The sequence below is a fragment of the Suncus etruscus genome, chromosome 16, assembly GCF_024139225.1.
Source record: "Suncus etruscus isolate mSunEtr1 chromosome 16, mSunEtr1.pri.cur, whole genome shotgun sequence".
Classification (NCBI taxonomy): domain Eukaryota; kingdom Metazoa; phylum Chordata; class Mammalia; order Eulipotyphla; family Soricidae; genus Suncus; species Suncus etruscus.
The window spans coordinates 85,091,602-85,118,630 of record NC_064863.1 but is presented as its reverse complement, the minus strand read 5'-3'; the positions used below and the strand labels follow the sequence as shown (position 1 = coordinate 85,118,630).

Sequence of the window (27,029 nt, the reverse complement as noted above, 5' to 3'; positions counted from 1 at the left end):
TGTTTTTGTTTGTTTTTTTGGGCCACACCCGTTTGATGCTCAGGGGTTATTCCTGGCTAAGCACTCAGAAATTGCCCCTGGCTTGGAGGGACAATGGGGATCGAACCGCGGTCTCTTCTTTGGCTAGTGCTTGCAAGGCAGACACCTTACCTCTAGTGTCACCTCGCTGGCTCCCAATCCCCAGTTCTGTCTAGTATGAAGATCATAATTTAGCTATAAACTACTTTTCATGACATGGCATCATTTAACAGTAGCAAGGATACTGAACATGTCTGGTATGCTGTTCTTTCTCCTGTGGTAGGATGTCTCATAATAGTGGAAAATTTAAGTTTTATTTCTAGAGGTGAAAACTGAGGAATAACTTTAAGTTAAAGTTTACTTATTGGAAGATTAAATTTAATGTTGAACATTAAGAGATGCAAAAATTTAGTATTATAAGAAATGGTTGGAAATCTTTTTTAAGGGGAAATAATACTCATCTTACTATTATATAGAACTATCATTGCCATAGTGAAGCAGTTTATATTGATTTTTATGCAGTGGCAGGTGCTCTAATAATGTATTTTAAATAATTTATAAGATAATTAAAAGAGGGCCTGGAGAGATAGCACAGCGGCGTTTGCCTTGCAAGCAGCCGATCCAGGACCAAAGGTGGTTGGTTCAAATCCCGGTGTCCCATAGGGTCCCCCGTGCCTGCCAGGAGCTATTTCTGAGCAGACAGCCAGGAGGAACCCCTGAGCACCGCCGGGTGTGGCCCAAAAACCAAAAAAAAAAAAAAAAAAAAGTTATTCTGTTTTGGTAGAGAACACAGCATTACAAATTGCTTTGCATTCTCATATTCTTTGAAATATTTCGATAAAATTCTGTTTCTTTTCTAGCTGATATGTGAAAGCAGGTAGAAAAGAACTACAGAAATATTCCTATAGTGGTAGTATCTTTTATTCATTTATTATTGTCTTCTCTAATTTAGTATTTTAAATTTTAATTTAGAGATTCAGTTTATGTTCTCATCAGGCTATCAAAATAATGTGTGAGTGAAATCTCACAGACAATTAAATAGGGCAAGAAGAGACAATGGATAAAGAAACAAAAGAAGAAAAGAAAAGTATTTCCTTGCACTTGGAATTGTGTCCTTTTATTTTGTTGATAAATTTGTTGAATAAGTTGGGTTGTTGAATTTGTGGATATTACATAGTCGAGTTCTGACTAGAGGCCATTTTAGGCTTTTGCTGGGATTTCATTTGTCGTGAATTTTATACTGTAAGTATACTTCACATAGTCTTTAGTCTTTCCCCTGACTATGCTTAGTCAGTACTGGCAGTGCTCAGTCAGGAGAATGCTCTGAGCACTACTGGGTGTGGTCCCAAAACCAATATCACAATTAAACTAGTAGCCACATTAAAATTTTAAGTTGAAGTAAGTTAACTGTAAAGGCTTTACTTGTAATCCAATCCTAGATGAAATAGGTCTGAAGCAGGGGCACTGCAAAGATTAAAAATATCAAGATAGACTTAAGGGAGAAAAGCATGGAGTCAGGGGCTTCTTGCCTCATTGAATGAGAGAACTACCCGTTCTTCCCATAAGATCTTTTTTATTGACTATACTCAGTCTACCTGGGGTTGTGGTGGTGCATACCTAACAGCCAAAATTACTTAATCCTTGGGGTTGGCCTTCTCCCCAGTTTTCCAAGACAAGATTATTGGGGCAATCTCTTGGCAAATGGTCTCTCCACCACCACATCTCAGATAAGGTCCGGTGGTAATCTCTAGGGGGTAGGGCCAGGAAGGGTCCAGCATTTCCAGTGGAAATGGTCCAATTTACCCCAATAAAAGCATCTACCCTGAGCTTGTCAGCCTGAGACTGGTCCCTCTTCTAGTTTCCTGAGACAGGATTACCAGAGGCATTGTGGCAATTTCGTGCCCAATGTTTTCCCCTACCACATTTTTACAAGGTCCAAATGGTGCTCTATACAGGACGAGAGTGGGAGCGTCTCTGCATTCCTTGCAGATAGCCTGATGTACCACAATGGAAATATTTGTTCTGAGCTTGCTTCTGCATCAGATAGACCTCAGTAGCATTCACATGTGCCTGATGTTTAATAGAATTGACATTTGACCATGATTTAATTACTTTTATTATAACTTATTCAAATTGCTATATCTAAAGTGTGATCAGCTCAGCATACAATCAGTATGTACATTATTAATCATGTCAGGGGTTCAATCAGGGTTGACAGCATGCAGTTCAAACACCTTACTCACTAGACTCTTTCCAGCCCTATTAGCCAATTAATATTTACTTTCTAGTTCTCATTTCTACTGAACAACTGCTGTTCTAGAGTTGTAGAGTGCATTTTATGTAAAGATCATATAAAGAAATCAAATTAGAAAGACAGGTATTTCTTTCTTCACTTACCTGTGTTCAAGGTTAGAAAGTCTCCTAGAGTTGAGAGTTCTGAGAGTTAATAACATTGATTCTGTGTAAAACAAATGTATATATATAAAAGAAATCTGTCTATCTTAAATGATAGACACTAACTCTAATGTGGAGATATATTGGTGTGCTGTAGAATGAAGAAAAAAGAGCAGAAATGCAACACAAACTTAAAAAGGGGAACATACTTGTGGGAAATGTTAGAAAAACAAACTTAATGGTAATACTATTTAAGAATCACATACTGTGATCTAGATTTATACTATGTCAAATAGATTTCTTTGTTATTATCTTGACTTTGAAAAATCACCATTACATTTTATATTTAGTTGATCCAAAGTGAGAAAAGAAATCCCAACAAAATAGCTTCTGTTTCTTATAAACATAATTGTCTTTTGTGGAAGAGTGAAAGAAAATGTCATCACTAACAAATTCCTGGAACAGAGAAATTCTTTAAGGTCCTAGATGATACCAGTAAAAGTATACTTTTCCTCTGAAAAATTGTCTCTTTCCCCATCCCATTCCCATTTTCATGTATATTTGTTTTTTTTTTTTTTTTTTTATTTTCCAAAAGAAAATATTTAGCTCCCTGCTTTGTTTTATTTTCTATTTAATCACTGGCTATGGAATAATACTGTTATATTTGTATTTGGAATAATAAGGTACGTTTCTTTTTATTTTATTTTTAATTTGACTCTTTGTTTTACAGATGAGGGCAGAAGTGCAGTTGATCAAGCAGGTGGTGCACAGATTGTAATTGATCATTTAAGGTCACTGTGCAGTAGAACAGATCCCGCCAATGAGAAGCTCTTGACTGTCTTTTGTGGCATGCTGATGAACTATAGCAATGAGAATGGTAAACAAAATTGAAAACTTGCTTTATCTCTGGGGGAAGTTTTTAAAATCATTACCAGTGCAAAGTAAACACAGAAAAGTTATGAGCAAAGAATTTCTAAGTGGATTGTAAAAGTAACCGGCATAGAATTTCAGTGTATCAAAAATTCTAAATGATCTCTTTTGCTAATTAGGCTCATTTTTGAAGGGTTCCCAATGTTAATATCAAAATAAAAAACCAATAATATAATTTAAAATTTTTTGATAAGAGCATTCAAAAATAAATACTGAAATATCTCCATGTTTGTTTTTATATATTAATGTTAGGAAGTCACTTAACTATAAACACTGTCTGTAAATGAAATCATTCTGACTGGATGTTAGATTTACATGTAGGAATTAAAAATTCTTCAATAAAATCTATCAATAAATTTTTTCAATGAATCTTGAAAAGTAAAGGACAAGGCAATTGTAGATACTGTTTTTAGAAATTTAAGAAATAGTTGTAAACAGAGTTTCTTTTCTCAGTAAAACATTCTCAGAACTTTGCAATAAATGACATGCCAATAATTTTCCAATAACATATATAGCTCATTAAATGAACATAAAAGTAGTGAGATGAAGGCTTTTGTATAATTTTAAATATCACACAAAATTACTATGTGGACCAAACTTTAAAATAGGGTTGATTCCTTGAATGTAACTAGAGACTTTTCCTTTGTTTTATAATTATACTTTAAGCCATAGTTTTGACAGAGCTTTTAATGTGCAGTTTAAGTTTTTCTTGTTTTTTTTTTTTGTTTGCTTTTTTTTTTTTTGGCTACACTCCAGGGGTCCTCAGGCTTATTTTTGGTTTGATGCTCAGAGATCATTCCTAGCAATGCTAGGGAACCCTCGGAGTGCTGGGGATTGAAATTAGGTCAGCCATTTGCTAGGCAAGAGCTTTTACTGGTATATTATCTCTGGCTCCTAACTTGCACTTTGACTAATGAATTTTTAAATTTTTGTTTAAAACACATCGCTCATTAGGCATATTTTTCAATTAGTAAAAGAAAAGATAACTAGCTACAGATAATGTGGCATTCATATTAGTAACAGCAAATGTTAGGGTCTGGCAGATTGAAGAGTTCTAAAAAGAAGGTCACCACTGCTTTTTGCCATTCCATTATTGCAGTTATGGGCATACCTTTTTTTATTTTGGTAAAGCTGAATACTTTAATCCATCTGCAATAGCATCCAAACTGGCCAGCCAATGTCATCTTTAGAAGGAGATGAGTGCTGCCCAAGGTCATGAAGAAGATTATATAGGGAAGGGATATAGGGAGGTTCTAGCTTTTTGATCTTTAAAATGATTGGCTATTGTTTAGTGGTACCTTAGTGTATTGCTCCCTGATAGGCTACCCAGTATGGCCAGGTAACTTGAGGCCGTGTTAATGGAAATAGGCTTAAGAAAACGTAGCATGTGGCTTACACCAGGTGGTCCTTACAAAATGACGTTTCCTTGTTAGGAACAGAAGATTGCCATGTGGCCTTTACAAAATGGCGCCCCTCCTTGCTCAGAACCTAGGACCCCATATTCCCTCTTTATCTTATGGACCTGAGTCAAATATTTGACTTGAGGTTCCTAATGCTCATCCCTACTTCTGGGCACTGTTATTTGAGCTTCAGATTCCCAACTGTTTGGATCTGTACTGTTTCTTTATATCTGAGCAAACTGTAACTCTCTAAAATTTGTTGATCTAACAGTGTTAGTGCCCTAGCATTCTATGCTATGTCTGTACATAATAACTGTGAATAATCTGTGAATAACTAATGAGTCCATTTGCATTTTTTGATGCAAAATATCAAAATCAGAAGTACTCAGACTTAAAGTGGTTGTAGGGTTGAAGTGGTAGGAGCACTAATATGTTTGTGTGCTTTTGGGTTCCAGGTAGGGTCATGGCACCTGAGGAGGGTAGGGAAGCAAGGGTGGTTCCCCATCAAAGTCACTAGGAAAAGTGGCACATGTACAGTACAGCAGGGTGGACCTAAAAATAAAAAAGACAAAGCATCCTGAAAAACTAAAGAACTGATTTAGATAGGTTCACTGTTAAATTTGTTTTTTTTCTTTTTGTTTTTTTTTGGGCCACACCTGTGATATTCAAGGGTTACTCTGTCTTTGCACTCAGAAATTACTCCTGGAGGGCTTTTACGTTTTATCACAAGTATTCCTCATCAATTTTTAATCGCCTATATCTTTATTCAAATCTAAGAAGTAATTTTATTTCACTGAGATCACTTTAAAAATAATGAAAGAATCACAGAAAATGTTCAGAAACCACAGACTTAAACTGTTAGACATTATAAGGGAATTCTGGCTTTGATATTTTGCAGCAAAAAATGAAAACGGCTTAATTAGTTACTTACTTGTACAAACATAGCATAGCATGCTAGGGGACTGACATTGTTAGATCAACAAATTTTAGAGAGTAACACTTTGCTGAAATATAAAGAAACAGTACAGATCAATACAGTTCAGGCGGGAATCTGAAGCTCAAATAACAGTGCCTACAAATCTTTAAAAACAATAAAGAATCAAGGAATTCACATGCTTTTGCAAACAAGGACAATCATCCTTGAAAATCACTGAGCTCAAATAAAATCTCAAGTCTCACTGATTAAAGAACTTAAATCAATACTCTATTTGTTGGTCATAGAAATAAGACAGCCATTGGAAAAACAATTTAACCAACTCTTAATATAAATTAATTCAGGTATCACATTCCATACTAATGGAATTGAAGTAAATAAAAGAAATACAGCAGTAGACCACAACAACAGAATTCAATATATGAAGGATTGTGTCACTGATATTGAAGACAAAATATTGACCATCACCAAGAATGAAGTGGCAAATGAAAATAGAGAAGAAGAAATGAAAGAGAATATATAATATGATAGATAATAGCAAGAGGAATGAATAGTCTTTGAATCATAGGAATACCAGAAGAGAGGAAAAGGCGAAAGGGGGAACAACAACTGATGGAAGAAATAATTACCAAGAACTTTCCTGATTTTTGGATCACCTTCACAGATGAAAGAGACCCAAAGAGTACCCAACAAAATAGATTCAAATAAAACAATACCAAGATACATAGTACCATATTTTCCAGTGTATAAGATGACTGGGCGTATAAGATGACTGGGCGTCTAAGATGACCCCCTAATTTTGTAGTTAAAACATAGGTTTAGGCCTATATTCTTTGTATCAGACAGAACGTTCCTGTGTTGCAACTGTGAGCCAATCACAACAAGCAAAGGTTCAAAGGTTATGCTGTAATAGACTTCCTCTCTGACTCTGAACAGTCTGAGCAGGCTTTTTACAGTGTAGATTCAGGTCCAGAACATTGTCTAATTTGCATGCATAAAAAGCCTGCTTGGATTGGCTGAGTTAGAGAGGTGATCTGAGCAGCCTTGCAGTGATTGGTGCAGGATCGAGTTGGAAAATTCGTTTTGTGGCAATATTTAGACAATTTTCATTTAGCGGCATATTGAAACATTTTTCGGGATATACTCCGTGTATAAGATGACCCCCGATTTTTGGTTGACTTTTTTTTGTTTCAAAAGTCATCTTATACGCCGGATAATACAGTAATTAAAATGGTAAAATCAATAGATAAAGACATTATTTAAAGCAGCAAGAGAGGAAAATCCTCACATAAGGGAAATAACCATAGGAATTGCAACAGACTTCTGTATGATATTTTGAAAGCTAGGATAGATTTGAAGATATATTTAAACTATTGAAAGAAACTTTCAGCCAAGAGTCTACTACCCTATGAAACTATCATTTAGATTTTAAGCAAGGGATAAGAACCTTTGCAGACAAGCAAGAACTTTCATTACTTGCCACAACTAAAACAATCCTGCACAAATTACTGAAAGGCCATTTGTCTCATAATCTTCCTTTTAGATTAGTTGGATGGATAAGGGAAGAAATTCATTTCATCCGCTGTCAGTAGGAAGTACACTAGAACTCACAAGATAAATAGATTCAGAATGAAAGGTTAGAAAACACCCAGTTTTTAACCCAGTTTCTAACCAGCCAATGGAAGAAAAAAAAAAAAAAGAAAAAGAAAAAACAGCTGGACACTTATACTGAGACAAACCAAATAAGATTCAATATAAAGAATGTGACTAGAGATAGTGACGCAAACTATCTATCTGTTAAGGGAACATTAAGTTAAGATGACTTTTTAACTCATGAAAAACTCCTTAAAAATAAGGGCTTGTCTTATACGCCAGTATACGGCATAGTGAAATTTACTCCAACTTCAGGGACGAGTGATTCATCCCCCTCTTACCACTGCCTCAATCCAGCTGCAAGGCGTGGAGGAGCTGAGTTACAAGAGCTATATCCCATCTAGCCGCTGGGTGTCATCTCTGTTATGCTGTTTTCTGGTTCTCAATCCTCTGTTCAGCTTTTATGGGACACAGAAGAGGCACTCTGTCTCCCTCTAGCTGTCCTATTGATCACTGCACCTTAGCCAGCTGCTGTTGGAGGAGCCCCAGCTCCCTGCTCTCAGTGTAGATCACAATTAAAAAATCAGCCACACACTACAAATGACAAATGTAAAATGATTGTTGGCATATCAAATTCTAGCTTTATTAAACATATACTGTTAATCTTTGAGGGTTCTACTCTTTTTCTCTTATGTTTTTTAATTTACATTTGGTGTACATTAAGAGGCAGGTAGTATTATATGGCGAATATAGCCCAACCCCTATATTTTTAACAGGAAAAGTAGGGGTCATCTTATACATCGGAAAATATGGTATTTATGCACCAAATGAAGGCAGAGCAAAGTTCATAAAGTTTCCACTAACAAGCTTAAAGTAACATAATGGAAATACAATAGCAGTGAGAGACTACAACACTCCACTTTCTCCAATACAAGCATCATCAACAAGGATTATTAGGAAAGAACCCTAAATGAACTAAGAGAACTGGGATTTTGGATATATACAGAACTCTTCCCAAATGAGGATACATACATATTCTTCTCTAGTGCACATGGAACATTCTTCAGAACAGGTTACATTATGGCATGATAAATATATATTTTCAAGTATCAAAATTACCATATTTTCCGGCGTATAAGACAACTGGGCGTATAAGACGACCCTCTAATTTTGCAGTTAAAACATAGGTTTAGGCCTATATTCACTGTATCAGACAGAACATTCCTGTGTTGCAACTTTATGTACCACAGTGAGCCAATCACAACAAGCAAAGGTCCAAAGGTTATACTGTAATAGACGTCCTCTCTGACTCTGGCCAATCTGAGCAGGCTTTTGACAGTGTAGATTCGGGTCCAGAACATTGTCTAATTTGCATGCATAAAAAGCCTGCTTGGATTGGCTGAGTTAGAGAGGCAGTCCGAGCAGCCTGGCAGTGATTGGTGCAGGATCGAGATGGAAAATTCGTTTTGTGGCAATATTTAGACAATTTTCATTTAGCGGCATATTGAAACATTTTTTGGGATATACTCTACGTATAAGACAACCCCCGATTTTCAGTTCACTTTTTTTGGTTTCAAAAGTCATCTTATACACTGGAAAACATGGTATACAAAATATCTTCCTGACTGTAATGTCATGGAAGTAGAAATCATGGAAAGAAGATGGAGAAAACTTCCAACATGTGGAAACTGAATAATACACTGCTGAAGAGTAACTGATCAAATAGAAAATTGAAGATTATGTGCAACAATGAAGACACAGCTAATTGAAACTATGAGATACATTAAAAGCTGTGCTACAGGGGAATTTATAGCAATGCAGATAAACATTAAGAAGAAAACCTCAAAGTCTACCTAAACATTCATCTCAAAAATCTGGAAGAGAAGCAAAGAAACCTAAAGAGTAGTAGGAGGGAAATAGTAATAATGAGAGTAGAAATCAGAAATATAGAAACCAAGAAAGGAGTTTAAAGAAGTGGTGAAATGGTGTTTGTCCATTGAATGAATGAATAAGATAGATAAAAATTTTGTTTTTTGTTTTTTGGGGCCACACCCATTTGATGCTCAGGCGTTACTCCTGGCTAAGCGCTCAGAAATTGCCCCTGGCTTGGGGGGGGACCATAAGGGACACCGGGGGATAGAATCTCGGTCCTTCCTTGGCTAGCCCTTGCAAGCAGACACTTTACATCTAGTGCCACCTCACTGGCCCCAAGATAGATAAAATTTTAGCTAGACTCATGAGAAAAAAATGTTGAAATAAATTGGAATAGAGATGAAAAAGGACAAATTACAATGGACCCTTCCAGCAGTAATTCAAAATATAATGAGAACTTACTTTGAATATTATGCTCTTAAGCTGGAAAGCCTGGATTGTTGGATTAACCAGTTTTTACCTTAAAATAATCTGGCCTTCACACTTAACTTTACCCTTAACTACAAAGGTTCCTTGTTTACATGTCAAATACTCCCTGTGTGGAAAGCTTGTGCTGCAGATGAGATTTTTAGTAAATTCTGTCTAATATTCAGAGATTTACTACGTTTACTCTTTAATCACCTATAAATATTGAAGATACAGTAATTCTTCCCAACACTTTCTATGCAGCTAACATTAAACTAATTCCCAAAGACATTTTAAGAAAATTTCAGATCATTCTATCTGATAAACAGAGATGCAAAAATTCCTTACAAAATATTAGCTAACTGAATCCAACATATCCAAAAAAATTACACACCCTAATCAGGTAGGATTGATCAGGGAAACACAGATGGTTCAGCATACTCAAAAGAATTGAAAAGAAAAGATCTGTATAATCATAACAATTTATGAAGCAAAAGATTTTGATGGGACCAACATCCATTCTTGATCAAAATCCTCAACAAAATAAGTTTGGCTAGAGCTGTCCTCAGGATGCTACTGGCCATTTATAAAGAAGCCATAGCCAATATCATTCATAATGGTAATAGTGTAGAACAAACCATTTCTTCTGTGATCAGGCACCAAGAATCTATTCTATATATACTTTATTTAACATAATATTATAAGTCCTGGCTCAGGCAATACGCAAGGAAACCAAAGAAACCCACATTGGAAAAGAAGTCAAGTCATCACTATTTACAGGTGATATTGTACACTGGATACCATAGAGTCCATAAAACAGCTCCTAGAAACAATATTACATCACAGTACCAGCTTCTAAGTCAGTACATAAAAATCTTCTGCATTCTTGAATAAAAAAATTTAGAAGTGAAAGAATCAAGGAGGCTATTCCATTTTATTTGAACACATAAAGTATCTGGGAATCAATTTAACAAAATATCTATACCATGATAAGTTTAAATTGCTTAAGAAAGACATAGAACATGACCAAAAAAAATTGGAAAATATTCCATGCTTTTGTATTGGAAAAATAAATACAGTTTAAATGACTTACCTAAGCATAGATTTAGTGTAGGCTCTATCCTAATTCATGAAATTCTTCAAGGATCTTGAAAAATTAATAATAAAGTTTTATATTGACTTTAAAGTGAGTACAAATAGCCAACGTCCTATTTAAAAACAAGAAATGTGGAGATATCTCATTACCTAATTTTGAACTGTAGTATAAGGCTTTTGTGATCAAAACTGCCTGGTACTGGAATAAAGATAGGCTTTCTGATCAAATACCCAATGACAAAATCCCATGTATATGAACAATTAATTTTTGATAAAGGAGCTTAGAACTATAAAATGGAGTAAAGAAATTCCATCAAATAATATTGGGAAACTAGATAACTGCATATAAGAATTTAAAGCTCAAATTACTTCTCATGCTTTACACAAAATTCAGTTCAAAGTGGATCAAAGATCTAGAGATTTGAATGGAAAGTAAAGTATGTAGATTGAAATACAGTTAGATTGCTCCCAGATCTGGACCTTAAAGTTGTCTTCAGTGATTTGATACCACTAACAAATGCAACAAAATAAAAAAAAAAAAGAAAAGAAAAGAAAATGGGACTACAGAAAATTAGTTTCTGCATGGTAAAAGAAACATCGACTTATTTTTACTATAAAACATCTAATTGAATGGGGAGTAATATTTTTATTTAGTATTTCAAATAAAGGCTTGCTATTTAGAATATATATGAAGTGCTAGCAGAGCAACAAACAATACATTCAAAAACTTTATAAAGGATGGTAGAGGAAAAGAACACTTAGCAGAGAAAGACAGAATCACCAGTAGGCCCCTGAGAAATTGCTGAGCAGTTTTTGTCATAGAGTAATCCAAACCTAGACAGCAGTGAGATGCCATCTTATACCAGTAAGCATGGCCTGTATCAAAAATAGTAGGAATAATATGTCTTGGTGTTATTCACTGCTGCTGGAAATGTCTTGTTTCATCCCTGTGGGATAGGCTGTGGAGAGCTTATTAAACACAGACTTGAGCTGCTATGTGGCCTCGCAATTCTACTTCTGTGTAGAACTCAAGGACTTAAAAACATTTATTCAAAAAACAATCAAAAACAGTTGCACACCATTATCATTGCTGCACTTAGTACAATTGTTAAGATATGGAATAAATAGGTGTCCATCTATGGATGAATGGATTATGAAGATGTGGTACATATACAAGGTGTAAAACTACATGGCTGCAAGAAACGAAAATCATGCAATTTTCTGCAGTATGCTTGGAACTTGAAGATAGCATGTTGAATGAAGTAAGACAAGCAGAATGATTTTATTTATACTGTGATATAAAATGATTTACTTGTGGAATAAGTTATTTCATCTGTAGTATTGCTGTCGACTAGCTCTTTGGGTCTGGATGCATTAGAGGGCTTCTGTTGAGTCCTCTTGAGGAGAGTAGATACACAGATTGTGAAATTTGAACAAATGATGGGAGTATACACAAATGTGTGGAAAACTGCATTCTGACTTTAATCTTTAAGTTAGGAGTTTTATAAGTTTTAAAAGCCAGTCGTAGGTATTGAGAAGAATGTTTACAATTACAAAGCAGAGCTTAATAATACAACTACACATCAAGTTATGGATGTAAGCAGTAGGAATTCTGAGTTACAAAATGGTTAAGTTTTACAACTCAAGGAGTTTCCTGCCATTTTTCAGATGCAAAATAAGGGATTAGTGAGAAGTAAAAGACAAAAATCTAGGGGGGCCGGTGAGGTGGCGCTAGAGGTAAGGTGTCTGTCTTGCAAGTACTAGCCAAGGAAGGACTGCGGTTCCATCCCCCGGCGTCCCATATGGTCCCCCCAAGTCAGGGGCGATTTCTGAGCCCTTAGCCAGGAGTAACCTCTGAGCATCAAATGGGTGTGACCCAAAAACAACAACAACAAAAAAATCTAGGAATTCTTATCTGCACTGGGCTGGGCTCTATTATTTTAGAGGTCAAGTAAAAGAGTTCAGTCCAGTAAGGTGTAGTTCTCATTTTCTGTGAAAAGTCAATAGCCCAGAATCTGCATTCTGGCCGTGTCCTTGCACCTCCGAAGCCTAGGCTGCAAAGGCACTTTGGAGAGAGAGAAAACATATTGTCTTAGATTTGTTGCTAAAAATTATCCAGATAAAGGGATTTTAATCAAAGCTATATTTTGCCTGTAAATATCAGCAGAAGGGAAAATTAATTTTAAGGCCAAGTAATATGAAGGGAATATAATATCAGTACCATAATATGAATCTCAGAAATATTTCTAGTAATCCACGCAGGGCTAAAATCTTCCACAGCGGGCCTTCTAGTTAAATATTTCTTGGGGTGGACAAAATTAGCCATCCATGCTATAACTATGACGTTTAAACAGGATTACTGTTTCATCCCCTATGGGGATTCCTATACATGATGTGGCATAGTATAATTTTAGCTCTCTGTGGTATCTGCATGAACAGATTTAATGTAGTATAGGCGATGCTTAGATTACTTTTAGCCCTATTTGTTTCGGTAGGAGGAAAGGAGAAATGAAGGCATGAAGTAGTAAATTGAGAATGGGAAGTAATGGAATTAGGGCTTCAGATATTGGTCATATTGGTGATGTGGTAGAGTAGTATTCAAAGCACAGGTTAAATAAGACAAAACGAGATCTATGGTGAAATTACAGAACTTTTTATTGGAACTGGTAAGGTGACAAACTGGGTAGAGCTGGGGGTGCATTTTGGAGGATGATCGACTGTGGGAGTGCTGGTTGATGGGACTTGTTACTGATGGTGTTTTTGGTGTTGAAATATGACTAAAGCTCAACTCTAAATAAATATAAATCATGGTTTAAGTAATAAAACACATTTTTATATCACACCCACTTCAGGACTTAGTTTTGACTCTGTTCAGGGATCATTCCTTTTTGGTTCAGATACCATATCGTGTGCCTGGGTCATCTGTGTGTAAGGCAAGTGCTTTGCCAACTTGGTATTGTTCTGGGAGAATACTTTTGATTAATTTTGATGACCATGTTAGGTGTTGTTCTTATATGTTTGTTTTTCCTGATTTATTTTTAGCTGTTAGCCGATTCTAAAATATTTCGTTTTTTAAAAAATCTCCAAATTCATGCCATAAATTTATTTGTAAAATCTCAAATGATGCATCGTATTCTGTACTTTTCATTGTATATCTTTTGTTTTTTCTATTTCTACTTTTGAACTATATCTTCCAGTGCTCGGGACTTACTCCTGTAAACTTTCATTTCTGTGAGCTTGTTTATTGTTGGGAACCATATGTCGTGTCAGGGACCTAATTTAGGTGTGCTGTATATGAGCCAATGCACTTTTTGCTCTGTTCCTCCTTTTATACATATCTGAAAGTTATTTTTATTATGACTCTAGATAAAACTTTTAAAGTCTAATTATTTTGAAAATAATCTCTTTGATGTATTGAAAAAAAGGGAAGAGAAGAGAAAAATAGATGGATAGACTCTCTACTTTACCTACCAGGCTCTTCACAGTATAGTAACTTTTGATTGTAGTTTTCTTAACATTTTGTCATTCGTTATTGGATGCCTCATTTATTGTTTTCCTCTGTTTTTGAACATCTTGCTACTATCACTTTTGCCATTTTTAGCATCTCTATTATTCAAATTCAGCTGTGATTTTTAATATTTTCCCCTTGTTAATTTTTTCTAGCTTTCTAAGATGTGGCTTGCGTTTTTATTTGTGCCTTTTCTTGTTTTCTGATGAACATTTGTCTTACTATGAATTTTCCACTTGAACAATTTCTCTGTCCTTGCTGTTCTGGTTCTTGTGTCTTCATTCTCTTTTGTTTCCTGAAATCTTTTTCTTTTTTGATTTCCTTTTTCACCAAATGTTGTTCAGTATTATATTGTATAGTTTTCAACTGCTTAGAAGCTTTCTTTTGATGGTTTGTTTTCACCTTCAATTTATCATGATCTGATTGGATATTTGATCTAATTTCTGTTTTCTTGATTTTATGGACATTTGTTTTGTATCTCAATATGTGGTTTATCCTGAAAAATCTTATTTGTGCACCAGAGAAGACTGTATTTAACTTTAAAGAATCCTATACACATCTGTTAAGCTCTTCTGTTTTTTTCTTTTAGGCAAGTGTTTCCTTGCCTGTTTCCTTTGCTTAGTTTGATCTGTCTAGCAGTGAGATTAGGTTGTTGAAATCTTCTATTATTGTTTTACTAAAATATCTTTCCTCAAGGCTGTAAGCAGTTCTTTATATAATTTAATGATCCTTCATTTGGTACCTAAGTGTTAATGGATGTAGTCCTTTTCATAAACCCTTCAAATATTATATAACGTCCAGCTCTATTATAATCTTTCGAAATTTGAAGTTTTTTTCCCTCTGATATATGAATCTCCTGAGCTACTTTAGTTATTATTTGCCTTTATATTCTGAGCCTATAATTATCATGGCAGTTCAGGCAAGTCTTAAATAATGTTGGTTTCATTTTTTTGATCCTTCTAGTTACTCTGCTGCATTTAATTGGTGAGTTCATGACAGTAGCATTGAGTGAATTATTGAAGCTATGTGATTTATTGCTATCTGTTCATATGAGTTCTAATTTTTGTGTTATTTGTTTTTAACTTTTATTACTTCTCTTGTACTTTGATGTAATTATTGGGTTCCAATGGCTTCTTCTTGGTTGTATCCTTTATGCTTGTCTCTGCAGATTGAGCCTGTACCACTGTTAACTTTAAAGCAAGTAAATCTCTTTTATTTTTGGTGGGTGGGGACACACCCGGTGACACTCAGGGGTTACTCCTGGCTATGCACTCTAATTGCTCAGGGGACTATATGGGGCGTAGAGTATTGAATCAGGTCTGTCCTGGATTTGCCACACGCAAGGCAAATGCCCTACTGCTGTGTTATCCATAACTCAAGGCCCACAACAAGTGAATCTTGAGTTTATTGTAAAAGGGTCCATTTTGGCATTTTTCCTTTTTCGTATTTTATGTGTTTATTATCTTATTACTTTCATGAAGAATTCTTCACCTTTATATGAGGACATTTAATCTTATTTGTAAAGCTGGATCAGAGCATTGAGTACGTGTGTGTTCCTCTGCATGTAATGTTAACCTCTTGTAATGATAATTAGACCTGAACATGCCTGGACACATCCTTGGAATTGTACCTGGGCACACCCCTTGGACACGCCCCTTATAATGGACAAGGTCCTGCTGGTATTTAAGGAAAGCATTTGATAGTTGACTTGGGGCTGGGGGTAGAGTCTGCTGGCCTGCCAGGACTGGAGATAAAGAATCAGCAAGATACTGCCTGCTTTGCTTCTCTCTTTCTCTGTTCTCTCTCTGAAAGCCTAGACTTACAGCCAGGCCACTTGGGTGGTGGGTCACTACATTTTGGCATCCCTGGGTGAGTACCTCACCCCACCTGGCAACCAGGATCCCCTGGGTTTCTCAGTTGGCATCCAGAATAGGTGAACACAACTGAACCCTGCAAGGACTTCAAGAAAAAAAAGATGTAAGTAAAAAGGTAAATGTTGAAAAGAGAGAGAAGAAATGAAGACTAAAGAGAGAATTTAAACAAAAGAGAAAATGAGCACAAATCATTTAGAAAGAAAATAAGCAAAAGAGATTCAGAGAGAAGCAAAAGAGATTCAGAGAAAATGTATGAGCAAAGGAGACAAAACAAGCAAAAACGATTATAAATAGGGAATATTTGCTCTTTAGATAGATAAAAATAGCAAGAAACTCTGATAACCCTATAATGTCTCTTATCATCATGAAGCAGAAAGAATTTGTCACCCCTCCACCCAGAAGGATCAGAGTTTTTTTTTTTTACCTTCTTAGACTAGGCATACATTTCATAGAAAGTTACTGTTTATATTTCCTAAAATATTATTTCCTTTCTCCCTTAAACATCATCTCTTGGCTTTGGAATTTTTTTTTTTTGTTTTTGTTTTTGTTTTTGGATCACACCCGGCAGTGCTCAGGGGTGACTCCTGGCTGTCTGCTCAGAAATAGCTCCTGGCAGGCACGGGGGACCGTATGGGACACCGGGATTCAAACCAACCACCTTTGGTCCTGAATCGGCTGCTTGCAAGGCAAACGCCGCTGTGCTATCTCTCCAGGCCCGGCTTTGGAACTTTTAAATTAACTCTCAAGGAAAGGTGAATGCAGCTGACAATCGCTGTGGCTAAAAGACTTACCAAAGATCATCTCTTAACTAATCACTGATGCTGAGGATAACTCTCTATATAATTAAAAAAAAAAAGAAAAGAAAAGGAGGAATTATATATATATATATATATATATATATATATATATATATATATATATATATATATATAAAATGTTAACCTCTTGAAAAGTTAATTGGACATTGGAATTGGACCTGGACATGCCCCTTGGACACATACCTCCTACTATGGACAATGGTCTGGCGGGTACTTAAAGAAAGTTTGATTCTATCCTGGGGCAGGAGGGCCAGAATAGAGTTCAGAGCAAAGCCTCTCAGTCAGCTGGGGCCACAGATACTCCCCCCTAGCAGACTTTATACTGGAAATTATATGGTGCATTGTTTCTACCCATCTTTCTTTCCTCTCTAGGGCTGTTTGGGTGGCGATCCTGGGATGCTACATTTTGGTGTCCCTGGGTGGCAACTCACACTATTCCGCAGCCAGGTACCCTGGATTTTGTAGCCTTGCAGCTTTGTGGTCTTTGCAGGCAAAAATTTGCTTTTGGGATTCTATTTTTGGTTTGCCGTATTAATTACTGTACATCTTAGTGTTTGTAACTGTGAGCTTCTTTTATCTAAGTATATGACTCAATCCTCTGTCTTGCAAAATTCTAGCTGTAATTTCTTTGGTCAGTAATTCTTCCTCATTCTCACCTCTGTTAGGGTCCCTTTAAACTTTATAATATTATTGATATTTTATTCATTAAAATTTTCTTTTTTATGATTTCATGCATCTTATCCTCAAGGCTACTGATTTATTCCAGTCTTCTGTCATTCTACTATTCAGTCCTTCCATCGTATTCATCGATGATTCTCTTCATTTACCAGGCTCTTTATTCAGTTCAGTGACTTCTGATTGTAATTTTCTTAATATTGTCTCTTTCTTTGTTGGATGCCTCTTTTTTTTATTAATATCTTTATTTAAACACTGTGATTACAAATATGATTGTAGTTGGGTTTTAGTCATGTAAAGAACATCCCACCCCCCCCTTCACCAGTGCACCATTTCCATCACCATTGGGACATTGGATGCCTTTTTTATTGTTACCCTCTGTTCTTGAACATTTTTCATGACCACTTTGGTACGTGGTTATTTTCTAAGAAGTTACAAAGCTCTTAGGTGCTTGGGCAACTTTCCAGACATTCATTACCTATGAACTTAGGTGGACTTTCTTCACTTTATTGTATTTTCTTCACTCCAAAGTTGAGGTTGGTTATAAGCAGGCTTGGATTGTATTCCAGGGTTCTCATTCACCATTTCCATACAGAAAGTTTGGGGTTGAATTTGTATTGCTTCTTACTGCTATCAACTTTTTCATTATAGACTTCCACTGCCCACCAGGAATCACAGTTCCCAGTCTTTCAGCATACTTTAGTTGCCTCAGTTCTTATATTTGGGCATCGAAGCTTAGAAGAGCTGACTTTCCTGTTTGGAGTTGGTCGCCCCTGATGTTTCTAAGTTAATGCCTGTAGTCAGATGTAATATGGGGAAAGAGGTAGTCATTATCTTCTCTTGAAGCAGGTAGTGCCTTGTTCCCTGGAACTGCAAATAGAGGCCCTTTGTCAGCCCTAAGCCCTCTCAGGCCAGGTCTTGCCTCCTGCTCTGGTTTTGTGAGGATTTGATTGGCTGTGGAAGAGCCATTCCTGGCCTGAATCGTTCTTTGCTCTTTTTGTGCCACTTTTGCTTTGTGTTATTTTAGGTTGTTGTTTTACATTACATTACTTTATTATTGGTGTTTGTAGCTAGTTTTATTTTAAAAAGGGAAATTTGAGCTCATATTTTCAGAACCCAGAAAAAATTGAAATTATTTCTATTTTCATTGTTTTTAAAAAGTAATATATTTGTGGGGAACACGGGGTGGAAAAAAGTTATATATTTGTGAATATATTTATTGCTTAAACCTCCAGTAATTTCATTAATGAATTTTGAATCTCTGTATTTTTTTAAAATTTCTATTTGTTATTTAAATATATATTCTTCAGCTTAAAAGATAATAGATATAAAACATGCAATGCATGGTTTATTTATATGAGCTATTAAAATCATTGAATTTAATTTTAAACATATATTTATATCTTCTTCACTAGATTAAAAATAAAAATTCTCTATTTTCTTAGGCCTGAAAGATAGTATAGGGATTAAGTTGCTTCTCTGCATGCTGTGACATTGGTTTGATTTTTTACTCCCCATATGGTTCCCTGAGCACCACTAAGCAAGAACCCTGAGTACCTCTCACACCCCAATCCCCCAAATAGCTCTTCACTTTTCAATTAAAAAAATAAAAAAACAGCACAAAAGGTATTAGGTAATAAGAAACTAAAACAAGGCTATCCCAGCTCATATATGTAACATTTTTAACCATCCTATCGTTTATCCTGTTTCCTTTTCAACATCTATCTTATGTCATTTTAGCTTTTAACTTACATGTTTTTTGGAAATAGAGAGCCAAAGGTAATTTTTGTCATTAATATGCCTGAATAGTTTTTATCCAGTATATATTTAAACTTATTTTTAAAACTTATAGTTGATTATAATTTATTTCAATGACATATAATTCATTTTACTGTAGATGGGGTTTTATGTGAATTTGTAAAAGAAAAATTGTATACTTTTAATACTATGATTAGTATACATATCTTATATATTGTGAACTCTGCATTTTGAATTATATGTATATGATTTTGAATTTCTAATGCTATTTACCAGTAAGTTTATTATTTATAAAGTTCATTGTTTATAAGGGCAATTTCTTAGGGGTAAGATGCATTATAATGAAAAGAACTATACTCATTTTAGTAATCAAGCTAGTTTCACCAGAGTTTCTGGAATTCTTGACTTTCTGCATCTCTAATCTATTCTGTACCAATGTTTTAAACATTAAACTTAAAACTCGGGGGAAAGGTTCCTCAACTTTAGATCTTCTCTCCAGATCTCCATTCTTTGGAGTTTCCATGAGTGACCTGAAGAACTTGGAACCATGAAATTCAAATGTAGGTAGGTAAGTGTTCACACCAGCGCATGCGTTGATTGCCTTCTATCTCTTTGTATATGTATTGCACACCCCCCAGTGCCTTCTTCCTCTTCACCCACATAGATCATATAGGGCCTGTGTCATCTTAATATTATGTAATTTTGTAGTTCTGTATTTTGGTCAATATATGTCTGTGATCTGTGTTAGGAAAAAGAATCTAAAGTTTTTCATAGCACTGTGCTGTCTAAATACCTGTCTTCCACACTTAAGTTCAGTGTATGGGTCTGGGATGCATTTTTTGTGAATGTGTTTGTTGAACACGGATTAAATATTTTCCCTTGTATTTGTACTCACTGGAAAAAAAATCAAAGTCTCAGTCTTGCCTTGTGCTTTGTTTCACCGACTTTCTCAAATGTGTATAGACAATATCAGCTATTTGAGATCCTAAGTATTTGTTTTCGTTTGTCTCTGACTTTTTCATCACATTCCCAACATCATGAGTGCCACTTATTTTTCTTTGAAGTTTATTCACAACTTTTATTTAGCAGTAAGTTAAAAATGAAATAAAATATAACCTAGATCCTCTTTGCTTCTAGCAATAAAAATTGTTACTAACTTAATCCCAACAGATTGCATCCCCCTTTTTACTACTCCTAGAACACCTCCCAATCTGAACATCCCCCCCCCCCAGAAGCATACCTTTTATTTCTGTCATTGATTACCCACAGTTTTCCCTAAAATAAGTAAAAAGATCCAATTAAGAAATATGTTCCTAGGCCCGGAGAGATAGCACAGTGGCGTTTGCCTTGCAAGCAGCCGACCCAGGACCTCAGGTGGTTGGTTTGAATCCCGGTGTCCCCTGTTCCTGCCAGGAGCTATTTCTGAGCAGATAGCCAGGAGTAACCCCTGAGCACTGCCGGGTGTGGCCCAACCCCCCCCCCCAAAAAAAAAGAAAAAGAAATATGTTCTTAGGCTTAACTAGAATTTCTACTTAAGAAACCAATGTGAAGTGGTCAGGATCCTTATTGTTATCAATTCTCTCAAAATGTCAGTAAAATATTCTAGGATTCGGTACTAGAATCATAAGTCAAGCAGTGCTTTGTCTTGCATGCATGTTGGCCCCCAGTCCCACATATGGTCTCCTGAGCGCTGCTAGGAGTGATCTCTAAACCCAGAGGCAAGAGTAAGCTAGGATAATTGCCAGTTGTGGCCCCAATACCAAAATAAAAAAGAAATGATCTAAGATTCATTTTTAATTTTTATTTCTCTATTACACATTTGCCAAGTATATCATGGAGTTTCAGAACCTCTTTTCTATGTTTCTAAAATTCTATTTCCTAAACATTTTCTAATTCTTTAGTAGTGATTCTTAAACTTTGTCTCAGGATTCTTGGATATTTAATATGACCTCAAAGAACATATGTTATTTACTTAGCTTTTGCCTATTATTTATCTATACTTAGACATTATAGTCAAGAGAATTATTTGAATTGCTGTAACATTTTATGATGGCAATAAGCTCATTAATTTTTTTGACCAGACCTGGCGGTGCTCCGGGGTTACTCCTGCCTTGCACTCAGAAATTGCTCCTGGCAGGCTCAGGGAACTGTTTGGGATACTGGGAATTGAACCCAGGTCTGTCCTGGGTCAGCTGCGTGCAAAGGTAAACACCGTACCACTGTGCTATCTCTCCTGCCCTAGCTCATTAAATTTTTAGTGTAAAATTATTGAAGGGAACTGGAGAAATAATAGAATGGATAGGCATTTTCCTTGCACTAGGGCCCTCGATGGCGAACCCATGGCACATGTGCCAGCGGTGGCACGCGAAGGCCTTGCAGTTGGCACGCTGGAAGCGGGAGGCGAGTGTGCCGGTGTCTGCTTTGCAGCTCACCTGGCAACAGGGCCGTATGGCCATTGGGAGGACCGGGCATTGTGCGGCATTTTGGGCACTCGGGCTCAAAAGGTTAGCCATCACCGCGTGGCTAGGCTGACCTGGACCCCCAGTATCCCATATGGTCCTCCAGCACCACCTGGAGTAATTCCTGAGTTAAGAGTCATGAGTAATCCCTAAGTGTAACCAGCTGTTGCCCATGAACAAACAAAAAAAGATTTATTTTTGTCAAATGAACCTAGTGTGGTATTTTATTTACCTTCATTTTAATTTTTAAAATACATTAAATTAGCATGTATAACCTTTCCAGTTTTTTAAAACATGGTGGTATGAATTTTATGAGCTATTTTTATTTTAGAAAATTAATAACTATTATTTGCTATTAGTGCCATTGAATGAGTTTATGGCAGAGATCAGCAATTTTATCTACAATTTTACAAAAATATTCATTTTTTCTATGAGGACAAATATCTGTTATGGAAAGGATTAAAATATTGTTGAAAGTCATTTTCTTTATTATCCTCTGGAAAGGTTTTGGAACCACATTGGAGAAACCATGTAGTAGGGTGCCTGCTTATCTAAAAGTGATCCCTAAACACAAAATAAATGTCTCCCTGGTTAGGTTCATTTTTTTTATACTTATTGTCTAAGTAGAATTATTTTTCTGTAATTGGCATGGATAGATTTTAGAGTTTTTACTGTTACAATTTTAATTTTAGTTATTCTCTCTAGAAGAAGGTCTAAAAATAGTAGTGCCCAGGATGAAAAAGAGGTTTAATGAGATGACTGTATATTTTTCTCTTGTTGTGTTATGTGTTCTATGTGAGTATTTGATTAATTTGCTTAGCTTTAAAACACATTTTAATAGGGCAACATAATTTTTATGAAATTTGGCAAGTCACACCATGCCTTTGGTTCATGCCACTTTATCTCCTGATAAGACACAGAATAAAATATTAGTTTCAATTTGTTTGCCAACAATTATATTAAACTCTGCATTTTTTCTTTTAACTTTCTATTTCCCTTTTTCACTGGAACTAAAATTTTTAATAGTTCATTCGAAAAGTTCATTCATTATAATAGTTCATTCAAGAAATACACAGAACTGTGAAATTAAGAAATCCTGAAGAACATCTTCTAAGTGGCATCGTTTGGTGTCCTTGATTGTTAGATTTTTGTAGTTTTTTTTTGTGCTGACAGTGCTGAGGGGGAGTGTGTGATGCTTACGTATATGCAGACATATGGTGAACTCACTCAATGCATGCGCTAGTGCTCACACTTATACACCTGAAACTTAATGAATCAACATATCTGTTATATTTGAAGAGTCAAAGAGAATAAATTTTTAAAAAATTTATTTAAAATTGACAAAGAACGGCAGAATGATCCAATAGTAGGAGATTTTTTAATGGTAAGTAACCAGATGCTAAATTAGGAGGTTTCTTTCTGTTTAAGTTATTAGAAAACAATATACAAGTAATTGACTAACAAAAGTATATTGGTATACTTTTAAACTATGGAACAGAAGTTCTTAAACTTAATTGGCTACTACAACACAGTTTCCAGAAAATTACTCAGCAATCTACCCACTTGCAATCAAAGTCTTAACATTCTCCCAAGATTTACCCATGGTTATGATGGGAATGGCAGTTGCCTGATTTGTGAAAAAGCACAAGCAGAATAAATAAACCCAAATCCCTCAGATATTAAGTGGATATATGAGAAGACTCAAACTTACCCTTTGTTATTTTCTGATAATGTCTTAACCACCTCCTTATCTGCAGATAGAGAACTGCAACCTAAAAGAAAGTGGTAAAGTGAGCAAATCCTGTCAGGTGATCTGTGCTATGAGAAAAATGTGTTGAAAGGTGCAGACTTGATTTATCTTCAGGCTCATGACAGACAACTTTAAAGAATTTGGAGAAAAATATTAACTGTAAATTGATACAAAATTTTTATTATTTTTTTTTTGTTTTTGTTTTTTTGGGCTATAGCTGGAGGCACTCATGGCTCTGAACTCCTGGTTCTGAACTTAGAAATCACTCCTGGCAGTCTTCAATGACCATATAGGATGCCCACGTTTGAATCCAGGTTGTCTGCTTGCAAGGCAAATGCCCTACCTGCTTTGCTGTCACTCCAGCCCCAAAATGATATATACTTTTTAAATTAAAAAGATAATGAGAGGGCCAGAGCGAAAGTGCAGCTGTAGGGTGTTTGCCTTGCACTCGGCTGATCCAGGCCAGACCTGGGTTCAGTCCCCGGAGTCTCATATGGTTTCCCAAAGCCAAGAGCGATTTCTTAGCACAAAGCTAGGAGTAATCCCTGAGAGTCACCAGGTGTGGCTCAAAATTAAAAAAAAAGAGAGAATACTTATATATCTTTGAATTAACCTGTTATTAATAATAGTTTTGGATAGGCATGAGTGTGTCTTGGGTTTTGTTCTTAGTCAAGAGGCAACACTTGATTTTTGTTTTGGTTTATTTTTAACTTGGCTACAGTATTTTATTAGTCATTGAACCAGTGTGTAAATCCAGGGCATCTAAGTATTTGAAAGTGATTAGTTTCTTACAATGTAAAGGGAAATAATGATGACAAAGCCATTCCTGACTGCTATATTTCTCAAGCTAAATTTCCCCTTTTCTTAATATTAGTAAGCTTAAAAAAATAAGCAACTTATTTTTACCTTTTTAATGTTCTTATTGTCATAAAGAATTCTGGGCTGTACATAATAAAAACTAATAAATATATATTTCTTTATTAAGAAGATTCAAATTTTTGTCTTCTCTAGGTCCTCATTAAGCTTGCTATTGTCCACTTATACTTTTCATATACTTTATGATTTTCTATAATATAAATACTACTTTCTGTGGTTTTCACTTACAAATCAGTATTAATATTTACTTATTTATCTTTAGATCTTGCTCTGTAAAGGCTTTATGTTTTAAAATTGAATTATCTGATGTATGTGAATTATTTTCATTTCTGAATCTTTGAAAAATATCCAGTGCTCTACTCTTCCAAACTAGTTTCTCAAAATTGTCAAGATAGTTACATAAACATTATGTGTCTTTATTATTATTGAAATAATAATGAATTTGCATTAGCTGGAACAAGGTATTTTTCCCTTGATAGTGTTCATTTGGTACATTAATACACCATTTTGTTTTTTACAGATTCCCTTCAAGCTCAGCTTATCAATATGGGTGTTATTCCTACCTTAGTGAAATTACTGGGCATCCACTGTCAAAATACATCTCTTACCGAAATGTGTCTTGTTGCATTTGGCAATTTAGCAGAACTTGGTAAGTTCTAATATTAAGCCAAGTACTAATGCATTTACAATAAGTTTTCCCTTTAGATGTTGACATTGCAAGAATTCATTTATAGTATGCTATTTCTCTGTTGAAGTCTTAACAAATTATTTGCTTCATTCCTTAAAAACAGAACCAATCATATCTTACTATAGTATTGATTGTACTTTGCTTCACTAATTGATTGCACTTTGCTTCCCTAAATGTTCATGTATTTTTTAAATTGTTTTTATTGTAGTTTATAGTCTTAATTGCTTATATATTTTAAATTTTTATGTTTCTTACACGAATGAAGGTCTAAAATTCAGAATTGTATTATTTGGATGACAAAAATAAAACACTTTATAGTATATTATATTTTTATAAATTATTTTCTCCTTACAAGGTGAAAAAGAATCTTAGTGAAGTTTCCATCTTTACAAAATCAAAATAATAAGGAAATTTTTAGTTACATTTGTAATTGGGAAATAAATATACGTTGGGAAATGTGCTGAAACAGATCAGTTATAACATGATAACCCTAGCCCTCCATTTACTTCTTGTTTAATTTTATTTATAATATGTATATCACAGTTTTTCTTTATTTATCCTCAACTCTATCTTTCCTTATATATTTTCACTTATTCTTTATATACAGTTACAACTGAAGCCTAAACCTCTCCCATGACCAACTTCATAGTAAATAACTGATGTTTAACCACAGCTGTCTCCAATAGGGACAATGAATAGGTGAATTCTGTTAATTGTTCCCATTAAACAACAAAAAAAAGAGACCCATTTTTCTAAATAAAATATATCCTTTCAACACGCTAAAATAATGGTTTCAATACATTACAATTGTTTTTATTTAAATTCAAAAGTATATGGATTATTAGTTAATTTTTAAAATAATTACTACAAGAGAATGTTTCTTGTTTTCTCTTCTTGTCTACTTTCCTTTTTCTTTTGTCTTTTTATTTCTGTCATTCAAGTAAAAGCATTCATTTGCAATTTTACAGATCCTTATTTTCTGAAATAGATGCAGAAGCTATGCTCAGTAAACTTTATAGATATTAAACAAATCATGTAATAACCTGTTATTATAGTTATACAATAACTGTTAGCACATTATGCAATATGTTATATATCAGTAATATAATTAATATTACGTATTATATAATATATAATGCATAATGCTATTATGTATAGTGACTATGAATATTAATGTCTTTGGGGTGTAGGCTTATGGTGGTACATGGGGTCATTCTAATGCTTATTCTCAGAGAATTGTTCATTGCTGGGGATTAACCCAGATCAGCTGCATGCAAGGCAAGCATCTTAACCACTCTGTTATCTTTTCATTTCAAGTGCATGCCATATTCTGTGATCGAAACAATAAATGACTGGGTATATATTTTTTACTTTATCTTCACTTTCAAAAAATTCATAGTGTAATTTCTTTAATTTTTATGTTTCAGTGTGAATAGTTATGAAATTACACCTGTATATTTTGTAGCCATAGTCCCTACTGGTTATTGAAAATTGATAGTTTGAGATGTGCTGTTTAGTATAAAATCCACAATGGAGTTTAAGATGTTGTTTTCAAAAGAAGTGAAATGCCAGGGCTGGAGTGTTTGCCTTGCACACAGCCAACCTGGAATGGACCTGGATTTGATTCCTGGCATCCCATCTGGTCCCCCAAGCTCAGAGTGATTTCTGAGCACAGATCCAGGAGTAACTCCTGAGTGCATCTGGGTGTGACTCAACTCCCACCCCCACCCCAAGAAAAGAAGTGAAATACCATGTCAGTATTTTTCATATTGATCACCTGTTGAAACGAGCGCTTTATACATTGTATATTATATATATTTACATATAGCCTAATATGGTTCAAATTCTGCGTATTTACTCATGTTAGGAATGCATCTTACAATAGTGATTTGTAAGTATATCTGAACCAACCAATTCTTCAC

The 27,029-nt window shown here is 35.1% G+C and overlaps 1 protein-coding gene across 1 annotated transcript in view; it reads left to right on the top strand.

The window, feature by feature from the left end:
* RAP1GDS1 (Rap1 GTPase-GDP dissociation stimulator 1) overlaps positions 1–27,029 on the top strand; it is a 153,397-nt gene that overhangs the window by 63,878 nt on the left and 62,490 nt on the right. Inside the window, exons 7-8 of the mRNA XM_049789894.1 lie at positions 3,143–3,289; positions 24,940–25,068. Of these exons, the coding sequence (XP_049645851.1) occupies positions 3,143–3,289; positions 24,940–25,068 (276 nt within the window). The remainder of the gene's footprint in view (positions 1–3,142; positions 3,290–24,939; positions 25,069–27,029) is intronic.